This window comes from Megascapheus bottae, chromosome 22, assembly GCF_031878675.1.
Source record: "Megascapheus bottae isolate mThoBot1 chromosome 22, mThoBot2.hap1, whole genome shotgun sequence".
NCBI classification, from domain to species: Eukaryota; Metazoa; Chordata; class Mammalia; order Rodentia; family Geomyidae; genus Megascapheus; species Megascapheus bottae.
The window spans coordinates 6389005-6401352 of NC_143530.1; the positions used below are offsets into that span (position 1 = coordinate 6389005).

General features: G+C 59.9%; 2 protein-coding genes across 3 annotated transcripts in view; one reads left to right on the forward strand and one right to left on the reverse strand.

The window, feature by feature from the left end:
- Drc5 (dynein regulatory complex subunit 5) overlaps positions 1 to 2505 on the forward strand; it is an 11567-nt gene extending 9062 nt beyond the window's left edge. The window contains exons 4-5 of the mRNA XM_090355559.1: positions 133 to 582; positions 925 to 2505. Of these exons, the coding sequence (XP_090211685.1) occupies positions 133 to 582; positions 925 to 1134 (660 nt within the window). The 3' untranslated portion in view covers positions 1135 to 2505. The remainder of the gene's footprint in view (positions 1 to 132; positions 583 to 924) is intronic.
- On the reverse strand, positions 1819 to 9702 carry Tmem151b (transmembrane protein 151B). Of its 2 annotated transcripts, none has more exons than XM_090355558.1 (3): positions 9347 to 9702; positions 6906 to 7346; positions 1819 to 5736 (listed from the first exon to the last, which is right to left on the reverse strand). In XM_090355558.1, exons 1-3 carry the CDS (start codon positions 9461 to 9463, stop codon positions 4573 to 4575), a joined length of 1722 nt encoding a protein of 573 aa, XP_090211684.1. In that variant the 5' UTR covers positions 9464 to 9702; the 3' UTR covers positions 1819 to 4572. The 2 variants fall into 2 exon arrangements, with proteins under 2 accessions (XP_090211684.1, XP_090211683.1); XM_090355557.1 differs by lacking the exon at positions 9347 to 9702 and adding an exon at positions 8452 to 9180.
- Between the last annotated feature and the right edge of the window lie 2646 nt (positions 9703 to 12348).

Below are 12348 nucleotides of genomic sequence, written 5' to 3' on the forward strand. Positions count from 1 at the left end.
CAGCTTTTTTGCTACGTATGTGGTACCAAAGAATCGAACCCGGGTCTTTGTGCATGCTAGGCAAGCACTTTAACCACTAGGCCCCTAGCTCCCCTCTCTTACAGGCAGGTTATCCCTGCTCTCTGCCCGCAGATCTTCAGGCTGACACGAAGCAAGGTGGATGATGAAAAGGCCCGAATTCTAATCCGCAGCCTGCTGGACCATCCAGCGCTTGAGGAGCTCGACCTGGCCCACAACCTCATCGGAGACCGTGGAGCCCGGGCCATCGCCAAGTTACTAAGCCACAGCCGTCTCCGTGTGCTCAACCTGGCCAACAACCAAGTGCGTGCGTCCGGTGCCCAATCGCTGGCTCACGCCCTGGCACACAACACCAATCTCGTTTCTCTCAACCTACGCCTCAACTGCATTGAGGACGAGGGTGGCCAGGCCCTGGTCCACGCCTTACACTCCAACAAGTGCCTCACCACGCTGCACCTTGGTGGCAACGAGCTGTCCGAGCCCACGGCCACACTCTTCGCCCAGGTGCTGTCCATCAACACCACACTCACCAATATCAACCTGTCCTGCAACCACATTGGGCTGGTAAGCCATGGCTTCTGGGGCCGGCAGGGTGTGGCATGCGGTGCCTGCAGGATTAAGAGCAGTCTTTGCCCAGTAAGAACCCTTTTAGACAAATGTTTTACCACTTAGGCCACACCTCCATTTCCAGCATTTTGCTGGCTAATTGGAGGCAAGTCTCACAGACGTTTCTTGGCTTTGAACCACAATGCTCAGCTCTTAGCCTGCTGAGAAGCTCAGGGGACAGACAAGAGCCACCAGAACTCAGCTTTGCAAAATGTTTTAGTTACATCTGTACATGAATGAAGGTGGCCTGTGTTCCCAGGTAGGGAGATAAAATGGGCTCTGCCTTTCTCCCCTCCCCAGGATGGTGGGAAACAGCTTTTGGAAGGCATTACCGACAACAAGACCCTCCTGGAATTTGACCTGCGCCTGTCAGATGTAGCCCAGGAGAGTGAGTACCTCATTGGCCAGGCCCTCCAGGCCAACCGAGAAGCCGCCCGCCAGCGGGCCCTGAATCCTGGCCACTTCATGTCACCCATCACAGCCAGTGGCCCTGAGAACTCCATGGGATAAGATGGGACACAGGGCACAGGCAGTAACCCGAGGTAGGTCACTGCCTTAGCCACATTCTCATTTCACAGTCTTGCTGTGTGTGTTTGGTGTCACTGACTCTGAGGAAGGGGGCTGGGAGCCCATGAGTCTCCTTGAGGTGAGAGACAAAGGAGTATATGTGGGAAGATGTAAGGGAACAGGGGAAGAAGGGGTAGGAAGCAGACATCCTGCCCAGGAACAGGGTAATACCAACTCCTCCCAGAAATCAGCAAGGCAGAGAAGACTCAAAGGGACCACACCAGCCCAGACTCTCCTTTGGGGACCACCCAGCTCCTCAATTCATCATTACCCCATGTTTCTTCCTCTACTGAATAATCTTGACCTTCAAACACACTCACCCCCGACCCGCCACCATCTTTGGGCTACAAAAAAGCTATGCTTGGCTCTTTACACTAAACTCACTTGCACAGATGCCACCCCACCCAGAAATTGCACTCTGCTTTGTATGATCTAGTTGTAAGGGCTGCATCACCCCTTGGCAGTCCAAGAGAAGAGCTAGAAAAGAGAGACAATGGGTAACAGGGAGGCCTGGGCCCAGAAGCCTCCCTTGGCAAGGCATTATGAATGGCCAGTGCCAGAGAGGCCTGGTATGACCCCTGCTGTCCACCCCACATGGCTTCTCATAAGAGAGGGGAAGGGACAGGATGTCAGTGAGTCACCCACAACTTTATTAGCCACCATTTGGATTTGTACAATCTTTGCGCTTGGAAATCCATGACAGAAAGGCCACAGTGTAATGCACCCGATTGGCAGAGATCTGCCGTCCCCTCAGCAAGGCCCAGCCCTCCCACAAGCCCTTGTCTCCAGGACACATGGAGCCTTCCATGTGTCCCTGTCACTCTGTGACTGCCCACCCCGGGGCCACACCTGCACAAGTCACAGCAGGCCATTGGGCCATGAAAAAACCTTCACTAACAGATTCAGGCTGAGCCTTATCCCCATTCTTCTTGGCTGAGTGGCCCAGAGCTTCTGGACCCACGTCCCCAAAGGGTGGACCATGGTTGCAATCACAGTCCCAGAGTGGCTGTTCCCCAGGGACTCTTTCCACCAAGCAGGCGCTGAGCTGAGCACCAGAGGGGACTCGTGAGTGACTGCAATTGTGTGCCTGTCCGAGAAACCTACAGTCGTCTGTGCCCGACACCCTCTGACAATTCTGGAGTGCAAACTTGTAGGTGTGTGTGTGTGTGTGTGTGTGTGTGTGTGTGTGTGTAGCAACAGCTGCTAGCAGAGGTTCTAATTAGAGAAACAAGAACATTCAGTGTAAAGTTTAATTTTAGAGATTAATTTTCTGGTTTTTGTTGTCCCTGGCAATCAATAAAGCTACCAAGAAAATAGACCAACGAATTGGTTTCTCTCTAAGTCTGTGCATGTGTGGGAGGTGAGGCTGTCTGTGAGACCTAGGTAGAAATGGTCAAGACAGGCAAAAATAATAACAGGGGCTGCCCTTCCCCTCTTCCCCGGGCCAGGCTCGGTCTCAGGACCAGGCCTGGAAGAGGAGGAGACAAGTTCCTCTGTCCTTGGAACCATGAGGTGATCTGGCTTCCAAATGAAGATAGGACATCCAGGCACCAGCTGGCCAAGAACTGTGGCCTGAGGCCAGCTCACCACCTGTACCCCACAGATGTCCACTCAGGGAACGAGGGGTGATCCAATTGCCAGTCCCCGAGGAGCACAGACTCGGGGTCCAGTACTGGCAGGTGGGTGGGCACAGCTGCCCAGGAAACTGGGGGAGGCAGCTATGTCCTCCAAACAACTCCCTTGCTCTCTGGCCTTCCCTTCCTCCTCAGCCACCTCCATGTGATCAGAAAACGAAATCCCCTTATACGCCAAAAGACGTGGTATCCCCACAATGTGGGCTTCCCATGTCCCCCTGGGAAGGAGGGAAGGGGAGCCAGAGGAGATGTTGCATAGGTGGGGCCACACCTTGGCAGGTGCAGGACTGGCTGGGCCAGAGGAAGATGAGAGGTGCTGAAGGCAGGAAAGGTGGAGTTTGGATGGCTGAGGCAAAGCAAGAGGTACCAGGCTAGCCCAAGGACAGGGTTTCCTCTCTCGGCTGAAGTATGGACTCAAGCCCTGGGTGCTAAATCTGCTGGGGAAATTTTAGCCAGGGCTACTTAACAGGGAGGGCAGATTGTACACGGACATGCACACTGAAGTACATCAGAGCAGAGGAGAGGCACAGGGGAGGAGGTGGTGTCAGAGCTCTGGGGGAACAGGACAGGGGCCAGGGCCCTGGGCGGTGGCAAGACGTCCCTCTGAAGACCCTAGGATATACAGGGCTTCGAGTGGGCTACAGGAAGATGGAAGGGCCAGGCAAGATTTAGAGAACTCCTGCCTCTAACCCTACCAGTGGAACTGAGTATTTCTCCACTTGGAGCTAGTGACATTATTAGTCCCAAAGACACGTGTGTAAGGGACAAGCACGTTCCACTTCTCAATCCTCTAGGAGAAGCGAGGGCTGCTCCCTGCCATCCCTGCAGGGGCTAGAGGTCCCACCCTCTGCTCTTACTCCCATCTGCCTCAAGTTCTCCACACTAGTCGCGTCCCTTGAGCTTTTTAGTCACTTGCCCTGGCCAGCTCAAAGGGGTACCACTTGGGTGGCATCTGAGCCTCTCTAAAGGGAGCTTCTGATCAGAACCCACGTCAGGAGACTGCGGGAGGCGGCCGTGGATACCTGACCTCCAGGCTTCCTCCTCTCCTCCTGCGCCCTGGCAACAGCATGGTAAGCCCAGGTGTGCTAAGCTCGGCAGTCCCTCCAGGGCCGACTCCTGGGGCCCAGTGAGATAAACAACAGGGAAAGGAGTGGCAGAGAGGAACATCCCCCCCTTGCCCCCAGCACTGGGGCCAGCGCCAAGGAGAGTGACACTTCCACGGTGTGGGGCCAGTACTGGGGTTGCTGCCTGGCCCCAATTCCGGCCACCTGGATTTCCTTAACTGTTTGGAAGTCAGCCCTGCTGTCCACCACGTCCTGTCCCACCGAGGCCCTAGAGAAGGAGGCAGAGGAAGACACAAAGCCAGTGTCCCCCCTTCCCCGCAGCCCCTACACCTCCCCACTGCGTCTTGGTGGCTCCTTGGAGAGGAGGTCCAAGACAGATCCCGCAGCACAGGTGCCCAACAGTCCGGGGCAGGTAGGCTGGACAGGAAACGTGCAGTGCCTGTTGCAGGAGGCCTCGTGGCCTGGAGGGCCAGGCGGTGCCGGAAGGCTGGGTGACGACCCCGGGCCACCCTTCTGTTTCAGTGTACGAGGAAGGGGGGGGGGGTCTCGGCTGACCGGGGTCTGCCTGGGCGCGCTCCCCTTCTCCCCGCCCTGCCCCGCACCCCCATGCCCGCCATCCACCGGGAGCCCCGTGCGGAGTTAGGCAGCGGGGTGGAGGCGCGGTGCTGCCCAGGGGCCCGAGGTCACAGTGAGGTCTCCACGCAGGAGCCGTGGCGGTGCAGGGGCCGGTGGCTGTGGCCGAGGCAGCCCTCCTGCCGGTGGACGATGAGGACCGGGAAGTAGAGGGCGTCGTGGTAGGGCGGCGGCGGCCCGGCCTCCCCGTCGTCGTCGTCATCGTCGTCGTCGTCCCCCATGCTGGCCTGGCTGGACAGCCGCGTCTGCTCGGTGGGACAGCTGGCCTCGTTGACGCTCCCGCTCCGGCTCCGCCACAAGCAGCTGCGCCGGGAGCCGTAGAGCCGGCCGAGCGAGAAGCGGCTGCCGGCGCAGCCCGCGCCTCCGCCGCCGCCGCCGGGCCCGGGCGCGGGCCTCGGGCTGGCACAGATGCTGAGCGCGCTGCGCGAGAAGATGGAGGAGCTGCTGGCGGCGCGCTGGCAGTGCTCGCAGCTGCGCCGGAACGGGGCCACGCCCGCCGCGCCCGGGCCGCCCACCCCGCCGTAGCGGCACGAGGGCGCGTAGCCCCCGCCGGCCGCGCCGCCAACGCCGGCCGCGCCCGCGCAGCGCGCGCCCAGCCCCGCCAGGTCCATGAGCACCGCCTCCGAGTAGCTGGGCACCAGCTGCTGGTTGGAGCGGATGTGCCACTCGAGCTCCGTGCTGTCCACCGTGTTGACGCGGGGCAGGCGGTGCGTGAGCGGGGGCAGCAGCTCGTCGCCGGGGCTGAGGCCGCCGCCCGCGCTGCTGGCCGCCGAGCCCGGGCCCTCCAGGCCGAACAGCTTCTCCACGTGGTAGTGCGCGTAGGCCGTGCGGTACTCGGCCAGCACGCGCAGCGGCCACGACAGCGTCAGCAGCGCCGCCGCCCAGAAGGCCGAGGAGCAGGCGTACCAGGGCGGCCGCGCGGGGTCCGGGAAGGCCACCATGAACTCCCGGAAGTCCACGTTCTTCAGGTGCATGCCCTCGCGCGCCTCCATGTAGTCGTCCAGGCCCTCGTTCTCGGTGAAGAAGCGCGCGCGCTGGCACAGGTAGGCGTTCTCCGCCTCCACGCTGGCGAAGCTGAAGCACTTGGTGAAGCGCAGCCGCGTGGCCGGCGCGCCCTCCAGGCCCACCAGCGCCTTGGACACATCGCGGACGCCGCAGCGCGCATAGTCGAACTCGGCCTCGGCCACGTGCGTGTTGACGCGCTCGTGATAGACCTGCGGAGGGGCCGGGAGGTGGCGTGGCAGAAGAAGCCAGGGCCGGGTGCGTGCCTCTCCCGGGCGGGCGCACACCTGCCTAGCCCGCCCTGGGCCCTGGCTGGAGCTGGATGCCATCTTGAGGTCAAGCGTTTGGGGCAATCCGACTCCTCCAAGTCAAGAGATGAGCGCGGGACGGGAACCCGTGCACACCCAGTAAGCTCTGCTTCCCGTGGGTCCTGCCCTGGCCACTACGCACCTCTCGGTTTACCTGAGTCTTCTGTCGCTTCCCATGTGGTCCCAGGCCACCCTTCTCCATGCAAACAGCATTCCCTTTTCCCCTCTACCTCGTGCATTACCACATAAAGCTACTGTGCTTCCCCCACTGCCCCCGAGGGTCCAATCCTAGAAGTGCGATTGTCCCCAAGGCTATAAGGCCGCCTATGTCTAACAATGTGCTACAAGGGCCTGGATTTGAGTCCAGGGATGCCAACCTGAGGCAGGTCTCAGAGCTTAGGTCTCTACCTGTGAAAGACCTTGCGAGCAGTCACTTTCATGACCCCAGCCCTCGCCAGAGACAGCGTGAAGCCATCTACAGCCATTAAGTAATTAAAGAGACTTAGACCCTAGAGTCCCATAGTCTCTTCCACAGACTAGCTCTTTAGTCCTGAATAAAGTTACTTAACTGTTGTGTGCCTTAGTTTCCTCATCTGTAAGATAAGGCTACTCCTACTTCAGAGGCTATAAAGAAGTTCAGTAACTGTCTTAATATTTGAAAATACTTAGAGCTTGACTGTCAGTGTTTGCTGTTATAATTCCTGTTATAAACTTCAACAGATCATGGCTGCCTTGGGCTCCTCCCACAGGCTGGTCCAATCAACCTTTCGTTTTGTTTTGTTTTGTGTTTTTGTTTCTTGTGCTGGTGGTGGGGCTTAAACTCAGTACCTGGGCATTCTCCCTTAGCTTTTTCACTTGAGGCCAGCACACTATCACTTGAGCCACAATTCCACTTTCAGCATTTTGGTGGTTGGTTGGAAATAAGAGTCTTACGGACTTTCCCATCTGGGCTGGCTTCAAAGCATAAGCCAGATCTCAACCTTCTAAGTAGTATGACTTACAAGTGTGAGCCACCGGCACCCCAGCTAACGTTCCTCATCTGGAGTAGCCTGCACCCCAGTTCAGCTCCTCACCTGGGTGGTAGTGTAGGCATCTCCATTGCGGTATCGGGTGACCTGCCGGGTACGTCGGACATAATGGTAGCTGATGGCCTTCCACCAGATGCAGGGCGTGGCCTGCTGCATGCGGCCCACACGCTCCCGCACACTGCTCACGTCCACTCGGTGCTGCAGCTCATGGCGGGCTTGGCAGTGCCAACACTCCACCAGGTAGACGGCGTACAGCATGAGCAGGAAGGCCAGGGGGATGTAGACGTAGCCGTTGGAGCAGGGGCTGTCATGGTACATGAGGCTGTTGCCTTGGTAGGCACTGCTGAAGGTGAGGCGGGTCACCGTGGTGACGTGGCACCAGGCCACTGCCCCCAGGCAGCCGTACATGAGCAGCGAAAGCAGGAGGCACTTCCAGTGGGACTCACGGCAGAGGGACTTGGTGAAAGAGGGCTGGATGGGACGCTGCTGCTCGGATAGGGTGGGGATGGTGAGACAATGGCAGGACCCAGCGCAGAGACGAATGCAGGCATGGAGGGGCAGAGGCCCGAGGAGGAGACACAACGATGTGGAAAGAAAGGGTGAGACCAGATAAACACAGAAGTGATCCAGATGGAGAAAGGCCAGAATGCCAGTGCAGGAAAGAAGAGAAGGAGACACCCCAAGAGGCAGAGAGGGGTCAGAGTGCCAGAAGTGGAGGTCCAGGAAGCAAAGTAGATGTGTAGAGTGACACCCAGAAAGAGTCAAAAGACAGACACAACAATGGCAATGAAACAGAAGGTGTGGACAGGGAGGAAGGGAGGACAGACAAACAGGCATCAGCAAGGTAGGTTCCAGCCCCAGCCCCCTTCCAAGTGTCCCAGTGAGGGGAGAGGCACCCGGACATCATTCCCCACTTAGCAGGTAAGGGCCTGACTTCTGACCAGTGGTCTCGGTACTAGAATCTAGAGAAGCCACTCCCTTTTGACCCACCCATCTCACCAGCCCTCTCAGTGCCCAACACTTCTTTTGGAGGTGGAGGTCTCCAAGGAAACCTAGGCTCATAGCTTCTCATACCCCAAGTTTCAGCCCAGTTCTCTGAATATCCCTGCTACCCCAGCATCCTTCCTCTCTGTTCCAGGATAGAGAGAGGGGCTGGGTTCCCAGAGCAGAAGGCAGTCCAGGAGGAGCTTTCCAAAAGGACTCAGAGGCAGGGGGTGGGGAGAAAAACACTTGAAGCCTGCTGTTTGTCACTATAAAATGGATCTTTGATACTCTCCCTGGACCTGTCTGTTAAAGCACTTGGCATATTCCGTCCCATCCTTGCCCAATGAGTTGTTTACTTGTCTGATGCTCCAGCAGACCAAGAACTCCTGAGGGCAGGGCCCATGCCTCTTTGTCTGTATCCTGGATGTCACCCATAGCCACAAAATAACCAGTGCTGACTCTGATGCCTCAGAGGGGCCTCAGCTTTCCCACCCCTCCTCCCCCCACACGATATCTCCCTTCCCTTAGCTCTGCAGCCTGGCCTGGAGGCTGGCCAGGGGAAGGCAGGAAGGAAGAGGTAGATGGAAGGAGGCCCACGGTAACCTACCCAGCAGCAGGCCTGGATTCCTTGTGCATAGGTAGGTGGGACAGGAAATAGCTCACAGCGTATACCTACACGGAGAGGAAGGTGCTGTGCCTTCCAGGGCCCTGTCCTTGGGAGGCGTCTGCGTGTGTGCGCCCGTGGGCCCGCAGACTGTGCGCTGGACCCGGTGTGGGCATGCTGATGGGGGTCCCCCTGCAGCAACCCCTTCGCAGGGGCTTCAGCCCTTGCACTCGTGTGCACGGGAAGGAGGGGGGACATCTGGTACTTTCCTCCGTCTCTTTGTCTCCAGTTTCAGAGGACTGGAGTAAGACGAGCTTAGTATCTAGACTTGAAAGCATCTGTGGACTCGGGCGCCCTAGGGGAGCAGCAGGGGGCCGAGAGGAGGGCGCGCCCCACCCATACCCACCCTCTCGCTCCCGGGACCCCAGCGGGTCTTGGCCCTGTACCCTCTGACCTGTTCCCGGCGTGGGGGGGCTCCACCTCCCCAGGCCCGTCCCCTAGGCTGCCAAGCCCCGGCGAGCGCCCTTCCTTCCTGCCTCCCAGGGCAGGTCCGGGTCCGGGTCCGGGTCCGGGTCCGGGTGCATCGTCGCCCGGCCCCCGCTCTCGGCAGCCCGGGGTCCGCAAGGCTCCGCCCCCGGCCCCTCCCCCGGCCGGGACCCCCGGAGTCCCGCCCCCGGCGCGGCCCCTTCCTCGCCTCGGTCCGCGCCCGCGCCGGGCACCGCGGACAGCTCCGGCCGCCGGAGGGTGGGGGCGGCGGCGCCGGACTGCGGCTGCGGCGCCGTCCGGGGCGCGGGCGCGGGTGCGGGGCGCCGGCCGCGCTGCGGCGGAACCGGCGGGGTGGGGGGGTGGGGGGCGCCGGGCTGCGGCCGCGCCCGGGGCGGGGGCCGCCGGCTCTCACCTCCTCGCGCGCCGGGCCCTCGTCCGCCGCCGCCATGGGCTCCTCCGGGACCCCAGGGCCGCCGCCGCCGCCGCCGCCGCCGGCGCTCTCTCCCGCGGCCGAGCCAGGGGGGGACATGGCGAAGAGGGGGCGCGTCGAGCTGTGGACCTCCCGGGGGGCCGCCGGGGGCCGGGGGCATCCTGCGCGGGCCCGGGGGACGGGGCGGAGAGGCGGGGCCCGCGCTGCTCCCCACCCCCCGCCGGGGGAGGGGGCCGGCCGGCGGGGGGGCCGGGCCGGGGGGGGCCGGGGCCGGGGGCGGTGTCACCTTGAGGCCCTCGCGGCGCCGCTCCGCCTCCCGCCCGCTCCCGCCGCCGCCTTTTGTCTGAGCCGAGCCGGAGCCAGCGCGCCCCCCCTCTTCCTCCCCGCGCGGCCGGGCCCCGCCCCCGGCCCCCCAAACCCCGCCCTCCCCGAGCCGCCCTAGCGGCCCCCCCGGAGGGGAGAAGCAACAGGGGTTCCCCGCACCCCCTCCCCGCTCCCGGCCCCGCGCCCCGCAGCTCCCGGCCGCCCACCGGTCCCCGAGGCCTGGGCCGCCAACTCCCGCACCTCCGTGGTCCGCGGAGGGGGCGCTCGAGGGTCCAGCCGGGGCTCCGGCAAGTCCCGGGGAAAGACCCTCCTCCCGGGGACCCCGCGGCGTGGAAGCGAAGAGGGTGAAGCCGGGGCGAGGGGGACGCAGGAACCGCCCTCCTCCCGGAAGAGCAGCCCCGGCAAGGCACTGAGGTGTGGGCAGCGTCCCCGGCCAGAGGTCGCGTCTGCCCCGCCGTTGAGGGGTGTGTGACCTGCGGGAGGGCCTTGTGCGCTCGAGCCTCCTGGAGAGAAAGCCGGGCTCCTCCTGAGGCAGGGCGAAAGGTGACTGCACAGCCTCCAAGGCCAGGGGGTGCGGGAGCTGAGTGACTGCCCAGACACCACGCACTGCGGTTCCGTTTGTCCAGGGACGAGACTGGAAGGAAGCGGACATTCGTGTGCTCATGCATTTCTAGATGCAAAGTTCTGGAGACTTGTCTCAGCAGAAAAGCTGAACGGGGCGGTAGAGTCCCGTCATCCCAGCTGCTGCGGAAAGGTGACCCACAGTCCCGATGTGCGCCAGCGCAGGAAGCAAGACCCTAATGCAAAAACGGCACGCGCGCGCACACACAGCGCTGGAGGCACGGCCCAAGTGGCCGAAAGCCTGCCTAGCAAGGCTAAACTGCTGAGTTCAAATCCCAGTGCTGCCAGAGCAGTAAGTCCACTGGGCCCTTTGGATAAGGAGTCACATCCCTACTTTATCGGGAGAGAGCGGGGCACAGGGATGTGCCTGGAATGTTTCTGGGCTTCCTCTGCAACAGAAGAGCCAGAGCCTCTTTCTCTACCCTTCCACCCCTGCTTCTGTTCTGCCTCTGTTTCCTGTCCTTTCTTTCCAGGTGTGGTCAGGTAGCTCTCTGTCCACCAATTGTTCTAAAGCTACGTAGCCTATGTGACCCTCTCCAGACCTGAGAGTCCATTCTCTCTGCCCAAGCAGAGAAGAAGTGTGGTTCTGAAGAAGCAGAGCTTTGCATTCACTCTGCGACACAGGAACAATGTCATCCCAGTGTCCCCACCGTGCCTCAGTATGTGTATGTGCTCCAGTGTGTGTGCTAGTCCAGAGGCTTGCACTCAAGCTCTGGGTACTGTCCCTCTGCTCACACTCTACCACTTGAGCCACAGTTCTGCTCCCAGCTTTTCGTAGTTAAGAGGAGATAAGAGTCAAGAACTTTTCCTGACTAGGCTGGTTTTGAACAACAGTGCTTATAGTTCAGCCTCTTAAGTAGCTAGGATTGCAGGCGTGAGCTATTGTACCCAGTCCCACCATGTTTTGGGGGAAGTCTACCTCACAGCCAAGTTCAGCCCCTCGTTCTGTTTTCAGCACATTCCATGGAGTGCAGTCCTCCCTGAGTGCCTACCATTAACATGCTGTCTTCCTCCCCACACCCCTGCACTCAGGGGACTTTAGAAAAGGGATAACCCAACTGCTTTTGGCCAACTCCAGAGCTCTCAAAAGACAAAGGACCTGGCAAAGGAGGTTCCTGGTTTAGGGGCCTGTGGAGGGAGAGGCTGTCTTGTCACCATGGAAACTGGGACTGTTTTTCTCCACTGGGTGGGCAGAGATGGAGAGTAGGGACAGGATGAAGGGAAACAGAACACCAGCTGAAGGAGAGAAGGACCCAAGAAGCTGGCTGAGGTGCCAAGTCAGGACCCAATCAACCATGCTTCAGCCTGAGTCAGACTCCCAGGTCACCTTTCCAGAGAACACTACCATAGTCCCTCAGCACATTCCTGGAGTGAGAGGGAAGCTTCCTGGTGCTGGGGCAGTGGGTGACTCAATGCTGACCTCATGTGGCCAAAGGCTGGGATGCTACACACCTGTTACCGCTCAGGGGAAGACACCTGTCTGGGATCCTGAATGGGGTTCTCCTTAAATTCTGCCTCTATGTGTGCATCAGAAATGGACCCTGCACCCTCCTGAGTTCCATGTCCTCCCATACTGTGCAGACACCCCAACTATGTGGTTTAGACCTTGATAGGGGAAAGATTTCATGAAAAGGCTGATAAAGCCTTGATTGGATCAGGAGAGCCCAGTTCTGCCCTTTCTGCCCTCCTTTGGACAAATCGAGTCATTCTCTGGGCCCACACTCCCCACCACGTAAATGGGAGTGATGGTGCTAAATTTTGAACACAGTTGGCCTGGATTTTAGCTTAGACATTTTTAAAAGCTGAGACTTGTGTTTTATATTGCAGGAATGGAAGAGGTGAGTATAGGGGAAACTGAGAATGTGAAATCCCACTAACAGTCAAGAGAAGCCATTTTTTAAACTTTTATTTTGGGGATGGTTATGGCATTAGGAATCAGACCCAAGTTCTTGAACTTGATAGGCAATTTCCAGTATCCCTAAGGAGTAAAGCTGCCTCAATTTCCTGGGGCTTTCCTCATTTTCCTTTCATTGCTCCTC

What these genes read in the sequence shown, in the direction of transcription:
- Tmem151b (XM_090355557.1), bottom strand. Translation starts at nt 8,706, where the DNA reads ATGTCCCCCCTCCTTCCCGTGCACACGAGTGCAAGGGCTGAAGCCCCT. An exon ending in GAATCCAGGCCTGCTGCTGG is followed by an intron (nt 7,347 to 8,451) that starts GTAGGTTACCGT and finishes CTATCCGAGCAG; the next exon opens with CAGCGTCCCATCCAGCCCTC. An exon ending in ATGCCTACACTACCACCCAG is followed by an intron (nt 5,737 to 6,905) that starts GTGAGGAGCTGA and finishes GCCCCTCCGCAG; the next exon opens with GTCTATCACGAGCGCGTCAA.